General features: G+C 33.5%; 1 protein-coding gene across 9 annotated transcripts in view; it reads left to right on the forward strand.

Annotated features, from left to right (window-relative positions):
* The window catches only part of LOC145297652 (N-acetylated-alpha-linked acidic dipeptidase 2-like), a 1,311,662-nt gene that overhangs the window by 950,501 nt on the left and 344,356 nt on the right, over positions 1-16,805 (forward strand). For all 9 annotated transcript variants that reach the window (XM_080143816.1, XM_080143810.1, XM_080143817.1 and 6 more), the window contains one exon: positions 10,293-10,439. In XM_080143816.1, the coding sequence (XP_079999942.1) occupies positions 10,293-10,439 (147 nt within the window). The remainder of the gene's footprint in view (positions 1-10,292; positions 10,440-16,805) is intronic.

Here is a 16,805-nt window from a genome sequence, read left to right on the forward strand (position 1 = left end):
TTTGCCTACATTTTATATATAGTGTCCTGGCAGGCCAGCTTTAGTTTTGCTGCTTTGGGATGAATTTTGCTTACGTTTTATTTTTGCTTGGTTGTCTCCCCTATTACTTGAGATAATATCACTTGAAGAAGATCCACCTTTCCTTGTAAAAGCTTGTCATAGAAAGATTTTATTTGCTCTGTAAATATTATGTTATTTTGATTATTTGGTCAGAGTTTGCTTATAGTGAAAATTATCCTTATGAGAGACCTTAGACACTCAAGGATAGTGTCTATTAGGCATTCAAGTTCTCACCAGTAGGCATTCAAATTATCTCCAGTTGACATTCAAGTTCCGACCCTTTTCTAGTTATTTATGCATTTCTGTGTCGGTAGCAGTCGTTTTTTTTTTGTTTTTTTTTTCAAAACGATGATCCTTTTTTTGTTTAAAAAAAAAGAATCACTTCTGAAATGTCATAAATTAATTGATTGTTTTTTTTTTGTTGTTTTTTTTTAGAGAATAAACTTATTAATTGTTTTTATGTTTTGGGTACTTTTACCGTTTATGCAACGAGTTAGCATATCTATTATTTAGAAGCCTTCCTAATCGGTTGTCTTTTTACACCCGCAGAAAGTTGGGGATTACATTGGCCAAAACGTTATGAGAATAACACTCAAGATGAGAAAAGTAGTCCGAATAATCCAAATAATATTAGAACATTTACCACTATCCTCCCAGTTTTAGACATGGCCCAAAATAGAGTCTTAAATCTAATAGCATCCACACTATCGGCCAAACTCCAATCTCTGTTCTATTGCTACAATTTTGCATCCCTGTGCCTGTTTTAAAAGTATTTTAATGGAATATGCTCTGATGAACTCATAGCATTTGTTCCCCCTGGACGTGCATACTTCTGACTAACCCAACAAACAACAAAACCCCCACTCCTTAACTTTTAGATACCAGAAAGCCTTCTACTCTAATAGTTTCTTCCTTCGAATTACTGCACCTTGGAATCCCCACCCCCATTCCCGGCGTTCATATCTCTGCTAACTTGCAGAAGTTTAAATGTAATATGAACAGACATCTCGTGCTCCACTTCCTTTATTAGATGCGATCCCAAATAGTAACCCTTCACATTTCAAGTCGTAATATGCCTTGTTTGGGGTGAAAAAAGAGTAAAAAAAAAAAATACAAATTATCTACCCTCACCTCAAAAATTCAGAAACATAATATTTAGATTGAATGTCGACCCTTCGATTGACTTATTTTTATATATTAGATATTTAATTTGATTCGATTTAAAATAAACGCTTTTTAGTCATGATGAAAAGTGAATTAATGTTTTTATTCAATTAATATTTTTCTTATAATTCCTATTTTGATAATTTGATATAAAACCATATTTTCGCTAATATATTCTTTTTAAAAGCATTCAAAATTTGCAATTATACTTTCGTTAGTCTATCGCTTTGTCATGCTTAACTTTGAAATAATAATTTTTATTTAATTTTAATGAGTTGATTGAATGCATGCATCTTTAGAATCGATTTCTATCTTAGGAATTTTCGTCTAAAAACACTTTATTCTTCAGCATTTGAATATTTATCTCATTTTAGCTCCTAAAGCAAGCGAATGATAGACTAATAAATTAAAATAAAGTAAAATGTGAATTAATATCGCTATTCAAGTCCATTATTTTCATCATCATCATCATCATCATCATCATCATCATCATCATCTTCTTCTTCTTCTTCTTCTTCTTCTTTTTCTTCTTTTATAACGTTATCTGAAGGGATTTGATGATGATTTGCAAGGTTATAGAGTCAAAGGTTTCGGAATTTGTCAGACTCAGACTCATAATATAACGTTACCCAACAGTCGCAAAGTGGACAAAGAATAGAAAACAACTTCAACTCGCTTTTTCCCCATTTATTTATTATTTATTTTCAATCACATTTATTTCCTCATTCTCCTGCCATGTGTGACTTTCTGCTATGGTTATGACGTCTCTCATGTGATCGTCCTCTCTTACGTGCTCTTTCTCTTTTTTATAACCTGCCTTTACCGGTGACGTTTTGTCGCATGCATTCGCATATACACGTCCGTCTTCGCTCTGTTATAGTAAAAATACTGGGAGTCAGGGCCGTATTTTTTAATCTGAAGAGAATAAAAAGACAGTCTAAATATTGAAAGATTTTAAAATCAAAAGTGTCAGTGTTAAAATAAAAAAAAAACTGTTTGTTACTGTAAATAAACAATATAATAGCTAGTTTAAAGTTGGCTAACTGGCTTGTAATGTATATGCTGATTGACTTAGATCTTGCATCGGTCTGTCAGGCTTAAGTTTAAGAAATTACCATTGGTCTATTATGATTAACAAGTGCGAAATATCTTTTACGCTTACGTTTAAAATTGAATTATCGTGGCTTAACTTTCAATGATTATCTTCATCTGTTTGTCATTCTTGCCCCACTATCCTATAAGTAGGACACCAAATATTTTTTTCAAGTCTTTAAAATAATATATAATAGCACTGCTTAGTGTATAATTACTCTGAAAAAAAGAATAAAATTCATCTATATTCATCAAATTCTCTCTGACAGTGATTGGAACCTTCTTAAGATTCTTGTGAAATTTAAAAAAAATTTATTTATTCGATGAAATACAAACTTATATAAATTAGTTAAATAATAATAAGTCACTAACGTATTGCCAAAAGTGTTTTTAATGTATACAAGAAATGGCCCGGATGTACTGATACTACAGTCATATTCCTTGAGGTTAGCAACATCGCCAGTGATATGTTGCCTGGAATAGTTTATTTTATGAAGAAAAGGGGAGCGGGCGTCAGTACTTTGCATACAACAATCCATTCTTTTAATAATTTGCATATAAAACCACCTTTTCCATAATATATTCTCCGGCGCTTTTTAAATCTTTGGAAATCGTTTGGGAATAGTTCATTTTATAAGGAAAGGTATGCCTTCCTTCATTTGTTTCCACATGAGGACAAAGTTGCATACAAGGTCGATTTTTAATGTGGGACAATTCAGTTCCGCAGTAAGGGGCACTCTGGATTGAGACAAAAATTAAAATTGTTTCGGTTTAGAAGGATTTCTCTTTGACTGATCAACAATAGGCAGGTACACTTTGATTCTTGCCTAAAAGCTGAGAAAAAGGTGTATCAGTACTTTTTTTACAACACTTTTTAATGATTTTTATATGAAACTACCTTTACAGCAATATATTCTTCACCATTCCTTACATCTTTAAAAATAGCTTTGTATATTTTATCTTTTTTTTTCTTAACTCTCGAAACCAGAAAATGACAGACGAGACAATCGTTGTCTAGGTTTCACAGATGAGGCATAATTTGATCAAATCGCCTTGTTTGTTCCCTCTGGCCATCTTTCAGAGTCTGTAATTCCTGATAAGCTGAGAATATTTAGAACCAAAATTTGTTATTCAATCCGCACAGGTAGATTGTTTTCATTCTGCATTCCACGCTGGGGACATGTCCTTTATTTGCTAAGTTTATCACATTGGGGATATGTCCTTTATTTGCTAAGTTTATCATAGTTTTTATTGGTGGAGGTTTCTGTATCACATGACTGAATTATTATGGGATGTTTGAGATGAGATCAAAAAGTAATGAAACTTGATTTGAATATTTTCAAATATTTTTTTTTTAAACTGGAAATCCTGATTGATAACCTAGAGATATATTAACATTATGTGCTTTAAACTGTTATCATTATCATGATTGTTATAATCACGACGTTTCATCTTCTGTACGCTCTGGCCTTCCTCATGTAGCTTGTGTCGTGTAATAGACAAAGCCCCTCTCCCCAGTAAACAATAAATAATCGTCAATGCTTTACATAAGTCTCGAACAGCAAGAGGTGTGTAACAGAGTGCATATGATGGCTATATGGAAGTACCGAGCCATGTGCGAAATGACGTCATGGAAAGAAAAAAAGCAAAAGACTATAGAAAGGAGAAAGAGCGTGATTGAAAGGAAGTTTGAAAGGACAAAGGTGAGAAAGAAGGAGCACGATCACACTAGAAACGTGGGTGATGTCACAGCCATAACAAGAAACGTGTGGCAGGTGAATGAAAAAATAAATGTCATTGTCACAAAAAAAAAAAGAGTCGAGTTATTACTTGTCTTATGTTCCTTGCGACGAAGACTGCTACAACGTGTGGGTCCCATGTGTAAATGTGCATAATGCTACAGGTGTGATGAACTGTAGTTTTTTAAATATTAAAACTTGAGATGCATACGCTTATTGGAAATTTCGACTTCCAGGTTACAAATATGATTTGTCATTTCAAGCTACATATAATCTGGATGATTTAGCTGCTTGCCAATTTAAACTCGGAACGTCTCTAAGCAGCATCAATGTCAGTAGCAGTAGTATTACAACAGAAATAACAACAACAGCAGCAGCAGTGATAGCTCCCCTGTTTACGATTTTGAATCTGTGCATCATGCACGTCTATATACATACATAGATAGACACCCGTGTAAATAAAAACATATCCTCATACATGACCTGTCTTTCTGCGATTATAAACAGGACATTCGTCCTTCCTTCTTATATGAACTCTTTTCTCTCCTCTACTAATGGGGCATTTATTTATCACCGCTTAAACTTTTTGACCTTTGTTTTCATTCATACTCGTGGACATATTCACTTATTAACAATCTTCTCTTCATTTTCCTCTTATTTACATGTTAACAAAAGATGACTTAATAAAATTGTTTTCAAGAATAGAAATTTGAAAAGCAATCTTCACTCTAAATCAAAAGTCAACAGTAGGTTTTGTTGTTTTCTTTAGGTCATCAGAAATGATATTGATTCATATATAAAAATCCAATGACTGTTCTACCATTTTATATGATTATTAGTGAGAAAACAGACAAAACATTTTTTGTCGTTGTCACTTTTGACGAGGAAGGGTGTTGAAATTAATAATCTTGGAGTAAAATGTATTTTTTTTTAATATTATTACTGTGACATTGATTTTGTTACTGAGAGACACTAAAAGTCCATGTTATGCTAATGATGATGTATTTCATGTAAATTGAGTCTTTTATGATCGAGAGGAAGTACTTCAGAGTCCCCACGTGAATTCATTTTACTCCATACTTGGCAAGTAATAAGATTTCCTTTGATGAATACAATAAAGTCATTTGCTTGCTTCATTTTTTTTTTTACAAGCAAACTAATAATCGATAAACAAATATATCTGCATCTTTTGGAATTGTTTGGATTATGCAAACTACTGTTCGCATCTTGAGTGTTATTCTCACAACGTTTCCACCGATGTCAAACTCGAGAATGTAGAACTTAAGAAATAATAAATTGAACTTTTAATGAAGCGGGTAGACTTGTTTCGTTTCGTTTCATTTGATTTTTCTTTTTTTACAGCATATCAGCCGGTTTCAGGTTATTTAATCCGAACTTCAATAATTTTGGAAAATGGTTTTATGCTTCAAATTCTTTATATCTTCAGATGTGTATTCATGGTGTTTGGTTTGGTTGTTTTGTTTTCTAGAGGAAAATTGTTGTTTTTGTTTTGGGCTTTGCAGAACATAACTGAGTTTTGCAAAGAAAAAGAAAAAATAATCACAATGCTTGGCAGATTTTAAGTCAGGAAAACGGTATCTTCAGACAGCCTGCTCTGGATGCTCTCGTTTGTCCGCCATATCAACTGCTAAGTAAAAATCGGTTCTAAATAACAGCTTTCTAAAGGTTGAAGGTTCAATTCTCACTAGTGGTCATACTAACTAAGAATAATATTTTTAAAAAATTTTAAATTACTTAACGCTTCTCCTCGATCATAGCTGACAGAATGAGAACAAACTACCTCTATAGATTTAATAAATGGTTCATTTCAAAATTCTGTGTAGATTCTCTAGTTTGACCATAAAGATTTACGAGTTTAAATACTAGGTTTAAAGCTTACAAAATTCATACCAAAATTACTCATATGGACATGTAGCGCAATGGATAAAGTCAGTTTTAAGTGAGTTTTCTAGCGGTTGAAACTACAAGCCATACTAAGTAAGAATAAAATATAAGTTCAAGCAAATTAAAAAATGAAAACAAAATCAAACTTTGTTTTCTCGTCGAGTGTTTCCGGAATGGGGGATCGATTTACTAGAATGTTGTAATTAAAAACTGAGCACGCCTTTCAAATATCGTAATATTGACTTTTTTACTTTTTGTTTTTAATAATCTGGTAGATTAGTGTCCAATCGATAATAATCCTCTGAAAAAATTGCAAAAAAACGAAAAGAAAAAATTATAAAGGGGGTGCATTGTACTCGTCTGCCGTATCCTGTTCTGCATACATCTCTCCCTCTTCTGTCTAAATTTAATCTTCCTCTGGGATTATCTGATCTAAGCCTGTCTTTAAAACTAATATCATACATTCGTTATATCATTCTCATATAATTTCCCTCCATGCAACACATATCCTCAACCCTCACTTTTCAAACAAATCTATATCTGTCCAAGTCTTTATTCCTCTTTCTCCCAATCTTTGATAGGGTATGGCATAAAGGTTTACTTCATAAGATCTCTAGCTATGGTATTGCTGGAAATGTCTTCTCAATTATTAAATCATTTCTTTCTGATAGGTTCATAAGAGTAGTAGTTGAGGGGCAAAAATCAGAAGCTCACAGTATTAATGCCGGTGTCCCTCAGGGGTCCATCCTGGGCCCAACTCTTTTCTGATCTACATTAATGATCTTCCAAATCACATCCTTACATCATTTGTAGACATTTATGCTGATGACACTACCATTTATGGTAGCACATCTAAGACAGTAAACGACCAAGTTCTCTCCAATTCTCTCTCCTCTGATCTTGAGCACGTAGTACAATGGGGTAAGGAGTGGCTGGTTACTTTTAATGCATCTAAAACCAAGCTTCTCTCTTTACATCATCAACATTCTGATCCACATCTGGCATCAATTGAAATGAATGGCTCTCGTCTTGGGGAGGCCTCAAGTTTTGACAAGCTTCTGGGCTTGACCATTACTCCTGATCTTAAATGGAACACATACCTCAAATCTGTTGCCAAGGCCGCTGGAAAAATGGTGGGATCTTTCTATCGATCCGGTAGCTATCTCACTGCTGATGCTATTCTCTATCTATATAAGAGCCAGGTACGTCCAAGGATGGAATACTGTTGCCACATCTGGGCAGGAGCTGCTAGAAAGGACATGACCTGCCTTGATAGAGTTCAAAATAGACTTCGTAGCCTCGTAGGAGATGACCTTTTCTCTTCCTTGCAACCTCTATCTCACAGAAGAGATGTTGCGAGTTTGTCTCTGATGTATCGTTATTTTCATGGAAAGTGTTTGACTGAGCTTCAATCTATGGTCCCCCCTCGCCAAACTTTCACAAGAAACACTCGTCTAGCTGTAAACACTATCAATAATTCCCCCCACTCTTTATCTGTGCCTAAACCTAAACGTAGATTCCATGAACAAAGCTTCTTTCTTAGAACTGCACGCCTGTGGAATTGTCTTCCGTTTTCCTGCTTTCCGGCTGACTACAATATGGTTGTCTTCAAGTCTAACGTAAATAAGTTCTTGATGAGCCGTTCCATATAAGTTATCAAATTTACCAAATTTTCATTACTAATGATTACTATATTGTCCAATTTCTACTGTACACTCTTTAACCCTTATCCTTGAGTGGCCTCTTGGCCTTGATAATGTGGTGATGCCTATGTAAAAAAAAAAAAAAGTCTATCATCATCAACTCCTCCCATGCTTTCCTTAAGCTTTCGCTGTCAATTGGCCCTGGTATCGCAACCGTTCTACATCTACTAATCCATGAACTCTCAACATAACAATAGCAAAAAGACTTCTGTTCTGCACACACCTCCTTATACTGTGCGTATTTAATCTTCCTCTGAGGTCATCAGATCTAATCATATTACAACATCCATTGTATCATTATCATATAATTTCTCTCCATGCAACACATATCCTCAACCCTAACTGCCTAGAATTCATTTCCATACACAATCATATTTATAGACAATACACAGTGTGTGTTTTTTTTTATTATAAAGCAAAGGATGTGACCAAAATGCCTTTAATAAAACAGGCACCTAAAAATATGGAGACAATGTTCTTGCTTTCAATACTTCTGCTACATCGTTCAGCACAAAAGATGACGTTGAAATGCTGCCATCCTCAGGCGCATGTGTACCATAACAGTGATAGAGCTATAGAAATTGCATATTCAAGATGGCGATGATGTAAAGGTTGGGGTGTCTTGCTCCATTGTCTAAACGTTTCTTGGATTTATGCGAGAATCTGTCTTAACAATCTGCTTTCTTTCATTTGTCTGTTTTTTTATGTCATATAAAACATTTTAAGAGTTACTTGTTGAACAAAAGAAAATTATAATTAGTATTCTATTTAGAAAATAACAATGATTTTTTTTTTTTGCAATAATATTGGATGGGAAGGATGTTATTATACTTTTAATTGATGGTGTGATGACATTTTAGGTTGTTCTTTCTCTTTTTCTTTTTTCACTGTCTCTCTTTCTCTCTCTCTCTCTCTCTCTCTCTCTCTCTCTCTATATATATATATATATATATATATATATATATATAATGAAATTAAAATGAAGGTGGAGAGAACTAGTGGCTCGACGTTTCGCCTGTCTTATGCGGGCTTTCTCAAGAGGGATGATCAACGACGAATGTTTAGGGCTATATATACTAATAGGGACAGTCTTTATGTAAATTAAACATTTATATACAGTTTATGATGGTTGTAAAAAATATATATGTAGCTTTTTTTTTTCTAAAGCGTCAAATGGTTTAGGGTCGCCTGACGAAGTCTTATTGACTGAAACAGCTGGCTGTTTGTAGCGACCAAATGTAACTGTTTACTGTTGAATAAATAATATATTATTCTCGGCGATTTCAACGCTTGTGTAGAGCCATCCACACTTTTTGGAACAACTGCTAATCTTAGTCGGTGTAATTGAATGCCAAAGACAGAGCAGACAGTAGACCTTAGCTTTTCCATCAGAGTTTTCCTTCTCCTAGATGCATGTTTTAACATACAGCAGCACCAGGCATTCTCAAATGGTCACCCATCTGGTACTGGCCAGGCTCATCATTGCTTAACTTCAATGATCTAACGAGAACTGGTGTGTCAACGTAATGACATTGACATGCCGTGGGTATATATATATATATATATATATATATATATATATAGGGAGAGAGAGATAGAGAAAGAGAGAGAGAGAGAGAGATCGTTAGTTGTCATTCCAAAACCAGATGTAATTATTTCTCAATTAGTATTTTATTAATTTGCTGATACTAATGGTGGAACGATAAATTTGTCGCCCTAAAGAAACAACACTACAGCTTTATTTTAAAACTTTTATTGAAACAATTAATTCTGGTTACTTAATTATGTAGTAGACCTGACATCTATTCAATGTAGCCACCTTCAGCCTCAGTCACCGCCTCGATACGGGTCTGAAACTGAGAGCATGCTTTTTTCACAAGCACCGGCAGTAGCTCGGCGGATAGACGCGATCAGACTGGCTTTGGTGTTGTGGGAGGTCATGTAGGTGATGTTCTCGATATATGACCAAACAAAGTAGTCCAACGGGTTCAGATCAGAGGAAGAGGGGGGGGGCAGTGAGAGAAGGATACAAAGTCGTAGCACTCCTTCTGGAGCCAAGCCTGAGTCTCTTTGAACTTGTGGGCCAGTGCAGAGTCCTGCTGCCACATCCAGGGTCTGCCAGCGGCCACATAATCACCTCATTCTTCAGCACATCCAGGTACACTTTGATGTTGACTTTCAAACCAATTTCGAAGATGCGAGGTGGCATGATGTGGCCCCAACTTAAAACGACACCAGAGACCATAATCATGGCTAGAAACTTTGTTTTCATCACCCTGGGCAGATCCCTGTTATTCATGGCAATCCAGCGATGCATTTTGAGGGCGCTGGCAATGGTCCTGTTGTCATAAAGGTTCGATCCTGCCTGCCTACTACCATTTTTTTTTTTTTTTGCTCAACACACGCCTCCAAAACCCCGGGCAACGCCAGGCACACAGGCTAGTTCTAAATAATAATAATAATAATAATAATAATAAAAAACTTAATATAATAAATCGCTTTATTTTTCAGTATTCCTTCTTACTTCCCGGTGTATTCCCACATTATTAATTAGCCCTCTGCATGTTTTTTTTATATATATAATAATGTGTGCATTAAATGATCCTAATAAAAATTCTTTCTTTTTCAGAGATATCACCAGCAAAATTTACCTGTCTGGAGTGGGAGGAACGAACAAACTTATTCTGTACGTGCAATCAATTTGGAAATACGAAGTGCCGGGAATGAATGCAGTTCATCTCAAGAAGTATAGCGTACAACTGTCTTATCCAAATTGGTGAGTCAGCGTGCTTTTATTATCAGTAGTTATTAGTATTGCTTGGTTGAAGAAATATTTATCTTGAATTTTTGTCGCATACTATTCTTGGCTTTCAGAAATATTTTAATCCACGTAAAATGATTGAAATTCAGAACTTCACACCCGGGACTTCCAACAGAGTTCTGTGCATAGCTATCATTATTCTGACACATGACTGAAATAATACATTCTATTTTATATATATATATATATATATATATATATATATATATATATATATATATATATATATATATATATATATATATGAAGTTGAAAATGTGTCAGCTCATAGAATCATCTTAGAAAATGAAAAAAATAGAATAAACAAACTATTTTAAAACTATACTATTAGATGCAAATAAAAAGAAAGACGTGTTTTTAAAACAGTTTGCCTGTTTCTTTATATATATATATATATATATATATATATATATATATAATTTTTAAATACTTTCAGACACTAGTGTTTCATCCTTTCTGGAATCATCAGTGCAGGGTACCACGATTTCAACTGGTCGAGAAGATTCAAACCTGGACATGACGCCATTTAGGACTCCATTAAACAGGGACAGCCAACTTTAATTGCGAGAAATATCGTTGAAATTTAAACATTTATTTTTAAATGTCAAGACGTCGGTCTATAGTGATCTAATGATTATTATAATAATTTTTAAATACCTTCAGACACTAATGTTTCATCCTTTTGGGAATCATCAATGCAGGGTGTCATGATTACAGATGGTTGGGAGGTTCAAACCCAGTCACGAAACCATCTCTGACTCCATTATATATAATTTATATATTTCTATACGCCAGCAAATGAAAAATAGAGACAAGATATCAACATTTATAAATTTTTCATATTGATTTTTAACACACAAACACGCATATATTCTCAATATACACCCATACGCTCCAAGTTATGAGAGCACGTTCGAAGACACATTTAAAAATTCTCAAAGCACTTGCTATCTATTAACGACAATTGTCTCTGTGCAAACAAAAAGCATATAACCACAAATTGGAGTTTATGTGTATACATTGAGAATGTGTGTGTGTGTGTGTGTGTGTGTGTGTGTGTGTGTGTGTGTGTGTGTGTAAAAATCAATATAAAAAAAAAAATATATATATATATATATATATATATATATATATACATATCTATAATAAAGTTTGATGTCTGTCTGTCTGTCTGTACACAAATAGGCTCCTATATGGTTTACTATTATACTAAACTGACCACATACAAATGGGTATGATAAAGTGAGATTCTGGGGAGTGGCACTTATAATGGGGAGCTTTATGCACGCTCACACTGTTTTATGTAGAGCTACAAATTTGGCAAGATAACCCACCATGAGGAAGAGGAAGTTGTGACAGGCTACACCGCTCGCTCCCACCAATGGAGGTGGGGCCCCAGAAGGGTCTCTTATAACTGGAAACGTGGTGCACACTCACATTGTTTGATGTATACATGTAAAGTTACTAAATATGGCAGAGTAACCCACCATGGCATAAGGAAGATTTTGACGGATTACACTGCTCATCCTCACTGGTGTCACTTATAACTGGAAAGCCACACCGTTTGATGTAGAGCTACCAAACTTCCTATGATAACCCACCATGGGAAGGAGAGGGTATGAGTTACATCACTCACTCTCACCAACAAAGGTGAGGTTCCATGGAGATGACTTATAAAGGGGAACCCTAATTAGTGCTCATACGTTTGTGTCATTAAAGATTCCCACTATTGCCTCCTCATGTTCATTTGAGGCTTGTGCATATCGAACAGTTGTCTCCCCACCCCCCAAAAAGATGATCCGAGCAATTCTGAGTCTGTCTTTGTCTGTCTGTATGTATCTCTATAGGATGATTTAATAAAGCTCAACGTCTGTGTCTACCTGTACCTTTATAAGATGAAAGGAAGAAAATAAAAAGTATGTAGAAAATAAATATCAATTTAAAAGAATTTATATTCTTATATAAATTAAAGTCCATTTCTTGAAGGTTCTTTTTGAACCCAGTCAATGACGTGTACTTCTGCTAGTGTATATATATATATATATATGATTATTAAAATGGATAAAATCCGACGATATGAAATTTAAAATGGAGGCAGAGAGACCTAAGGCTTGATGTTTCACCTGTCTTATGTGGGCTTTCTCAAAAGGGATGGTCATTGACCGGTGAACCATTGAGCCTCTAGATCTCTTCACCTCCAATTTTAACTTTCATATATACATATATGTATATATATTAGTGTTGGGACGATTAATTGGAACTGAGAATCAAAAGAATTGGAACTTTTGGGGGTATCGGTATCAGAATTGAAAAAATTTGTGCTTATTTCTTTTAATGATCTTCTTTTATTTGAATTTGCTTAAAACAAAATCTTCCACTGTTCCATATTAATAGTAACATTAGAATTGTAAACATTTATTGATTTTAAACAATCAGTAAAACTAAAATCTGTAGACTATCCCCAACAAGCATATTTTTTATCGTTTGAGAGCATATCTGCACAGTTAACATATGTTTTTACCGTAATCGGGAAAAAACAACAATTTTATAGTTTAATATTTAGAGATTTATAAAGAATCGGAATTGGTAGTTGTATTGCAATTGAGAAGTAAGCATGGAATCGGGAAAATATTGGAATTGTTGCATCACTAATATATATATATATATATATATATATATATATATATATATATATATATATATATATATATTAATTTTATTTATACAAACATTAATGGCTACATATTTCGACGGTAATTCTTGGCCTGAAGACGTAATCCCCCAACGTGGGTGATTACAGAAACATTTATGCACATATGTAGCCATTAATGTTTGTATAAATAAAATTAATATACCTGCTCTGTTCACTCATTGAACACTATTTTGGTAGACACATGTTGTTTCATTGGATGTACTTCTAGGAAACTAAACTCTACTGGCTATATATATATATATATATATATATATTAGGGATGGGACGATTCCAATATTTTTCCCTGATTCTGATAAAATTACTAATTCCGATTCTTTATAAATCTCTAAAAATTCAATTATAGAGTTATTATTTTATTGATTACCATGTGTTAAATATACATATATTTTCTCAAACGTAAAAAATACACTTGTAGGGTATAATCTATCGATTTTAGTTTTACTGGTAGTTTAAAATCAATAAATATTAATTATTTTATTATTACTACCAGCAGTGGAAGATTTTGCTTTGAACAAAATCAAATAGAAAAGACAATTGAAAGAATCATTTTTGGCATCGGAAAATTGCCACAAATTATTCCAATTCCGATACCATCAAAAATTTTGATTCCGATTAACCGTCCCAACACTAATATATTTATATTAGCATGTCCATTCAGTGGGCATGGACCATGACATAGAAGTTAAAAAGTGTAACATGTTTCTTTGAAAACATCTGCTTCTCTACTCCTACTCTTGCTAACATATGCCACTTACGAAATTTTATACTTTATTATTTCAACTACTCTACTAACTAGTGTATTGAGCATCATTATTCTGGTCATTATTGTTGATTTAACGTCTGTTTTAAATGCTGCACTAATGCAGTAATCAGAAATCCCTAACATGATTAATGGAGTGATTAAAAAATTAATAATACTTCAATTATTGAATCCTCTCCTTAAATTAAAATTTTTTGTTGAGTATTTTAATTTGGCAACATAATTTTTACATCTAAATATTATGACTGCTAGCAAACTTGTGCATTCTCTGGATACGAACATATATAATTCTGACTATTAATCTTGTCAAGAATGATAAATAGCTTTCCAAGCTTGAAATATAATGATTCTAAAAATATGGCCACCATTTTATGAGATTCGTGTTTAGTTTCATTTGTTTTTGCTTCGTTTTTGGCCATTCCGAGAATAATTGAATAATTATCTTTTGATATAATGAGTCAATTAATGTCACAACCTGTTTCACGAAGAAGGGATTTTATATCAGCCTCTTTTTTCTCTCTCTCTTATTGAATTATCACCTCTTAATGTTATGAAAATATTCATATGTCCACCAACACTCAGACACTTTATGTTTTAATATTCGTCTTTCTTTCTTGTGTTGTTGAAGATTCCTTTTCTCAACATTACAAGTATATTAACGCAGGTACGCTTTTTAATGAATTTCTTGGTTCAATTATTTTTCCCAATATAATTAGCGAATAACGTCTCTAAATTTAGCAACATCAAAATGGTTATCTTTCAGAATTTTTGAGATGAGGATTGCTAATTTTATAATATGGATTATTCAGACTTCTGTTTTCATCTCGGATTTTACTCCTCACACTTTCTTTAGCTGCATCTTGTCGATTTTAGTAATTGTTGTGGCCCTAGAAGGGTCACTAAGAAAAACACGGCCACTGAGATGAGTTAGAAAAGGTAAAACATATTGAAACAAAAAAAACAGCATATACAAGAGCAACCGTCATAGTTGAGATGGCGGACAATGAAAGTACACTGAACATCCTAAGAGTCGTATCTCTCAGTCAATTCTTACGTTTCAGAAGAGTTCATCTTTAGTATATGGGTGAGTCACCCACAACACTAATCTTTTTGCTGATCTTGTGGTACAACAGGTAAAGTTTTAAGCAATAATCAATTTTAAGTGGCAGTCTACTTGAAGTTGAAGATTCAATCTTCAATACAGACGATACTTAGAATGTAATTAATGATTACTTAAGACTTCTATACGATCATGACTGATGGGATGAGAACGATCTACCCTATGGATTAAATGATGGGTTAAGTTTTGAAATTCTTTGCAGATCTGCGAATTTGACACCACACCCCTGAAGAGGGCATATCACCTGAAACATTGTGAGAATAAAACTGAAGATGAGGGCAATAGTCCGAATTATCCAAATAATACAGATATTTTCATTGTTCATTTAAACTATTAATGACTAGATGAAAGGAAGGCTTACCCCCACCCCACCCCCACCCAATTGCCACCTATGAAATCGTTGAAAAAATGCACAATCTTTTTTGCAACCCAATCATATTTAGTACAAATAAATATCACTCTTTGTGTGATTTGTCCACCAAGTTTTAGTCCTGAATGTCCAACAGTCTTTGTTTTATAGTCGTTCAATGATATGCTCCAAATATGCCATTTTAAACCAGTCACAAAATACAGAACAAATACCAAGATTTAAATGGTTGAATCATATGTAAGCATGAAACAATTACATGTGGGTATACAAGAAAGAAGGAGCACACGAAGGAGAAGATGCTAGTGTGATTGCAAGAATTAGAAGTGAATAAAGTAAGTTCATATATCTTTTGTTATTACCAGGGCTGTGACGACAGCATATTCTTTTCGTTGTTTTAACTCTTGGGTATATATCCATTAATATCTTATATAATTTTATACAAACTGATGTGGTTCTCGGTTGATTAAATGTCTTACTGTGTCGGATATATACTTGAGAGTTAAAAGAATGAAAAGAATATTCTTTTGTCACAGCCCTAGTTATTACCAACTAGCAGAGTGTTAGCACTGTCGACTAAAGGAAAAGTTTATCATCCATGTGTATGCAGTGTGATGGTGGATGGAAGTGAAACTTGAGGGTTGAGAACATGGATACCATGGGGAGAAATTATATGAGAAATGTGTAATGTAAGTCTTAAAGGCAGGATTAGATCTGATGACCTCAGAGGGAATTACAGAGAGATGTGTACAGAACAGAAGACTTCTATTGAAAGAATGGATTAAATTTCTTGGGTTAGTAGGTGTAAGACAGTTGAAGTAGCAGAATTAGGTCTCAGAGAAATGAAAAACTTGTGACGAAGTGATAAGTAGAAACTTGAAATAAATAAATATACATAACTTGGCCAGAGCTAAGTTTGTTTGTAAGGCAGTTTCTAAACGCCATCCAAAACATGCCAGCAGGTGGTATCAGTGATGGTGGTGGTAGTGGTTTTAAAGTTTTTCTTTTTATAACATCAAATCAAATATATTTTTTTTCTGATGATGACCTTGAAAATCAATTGGAGTTTTATCTTAACTTTAATCAGACCAATGCAGATAAATTTTAGCCTCTAAAAATATTAGCGCTCAGTTTGACTGATTCATCAACTATATATATATATATATATATATATATATATATATATATATATATATATATATATATATATATATATATATATATATATATATACACATATATATATATATATACATATATATATATATATATAATCAAGATTGACAAAAAATTTTAGAAGCATCTTTAAGAAAGTTTTAAATTTTGAATAAACAGATTATTTTGAAACCACGTTAAGATGC

Source organism: Euprymna scolopes, chromosome 18 (assembly GCF_053919585.1).
Source record: "Euprymna scolopes isolate OS-2025 chromosome 18, ASM5391958v1, whole genome shotgun sequence".
NCBI lineage: Eukaryota > Metazoa > Mollusca > Cephalopoda > Sepiida > Sepiolidae > Euprymna > Euprymna scolopes.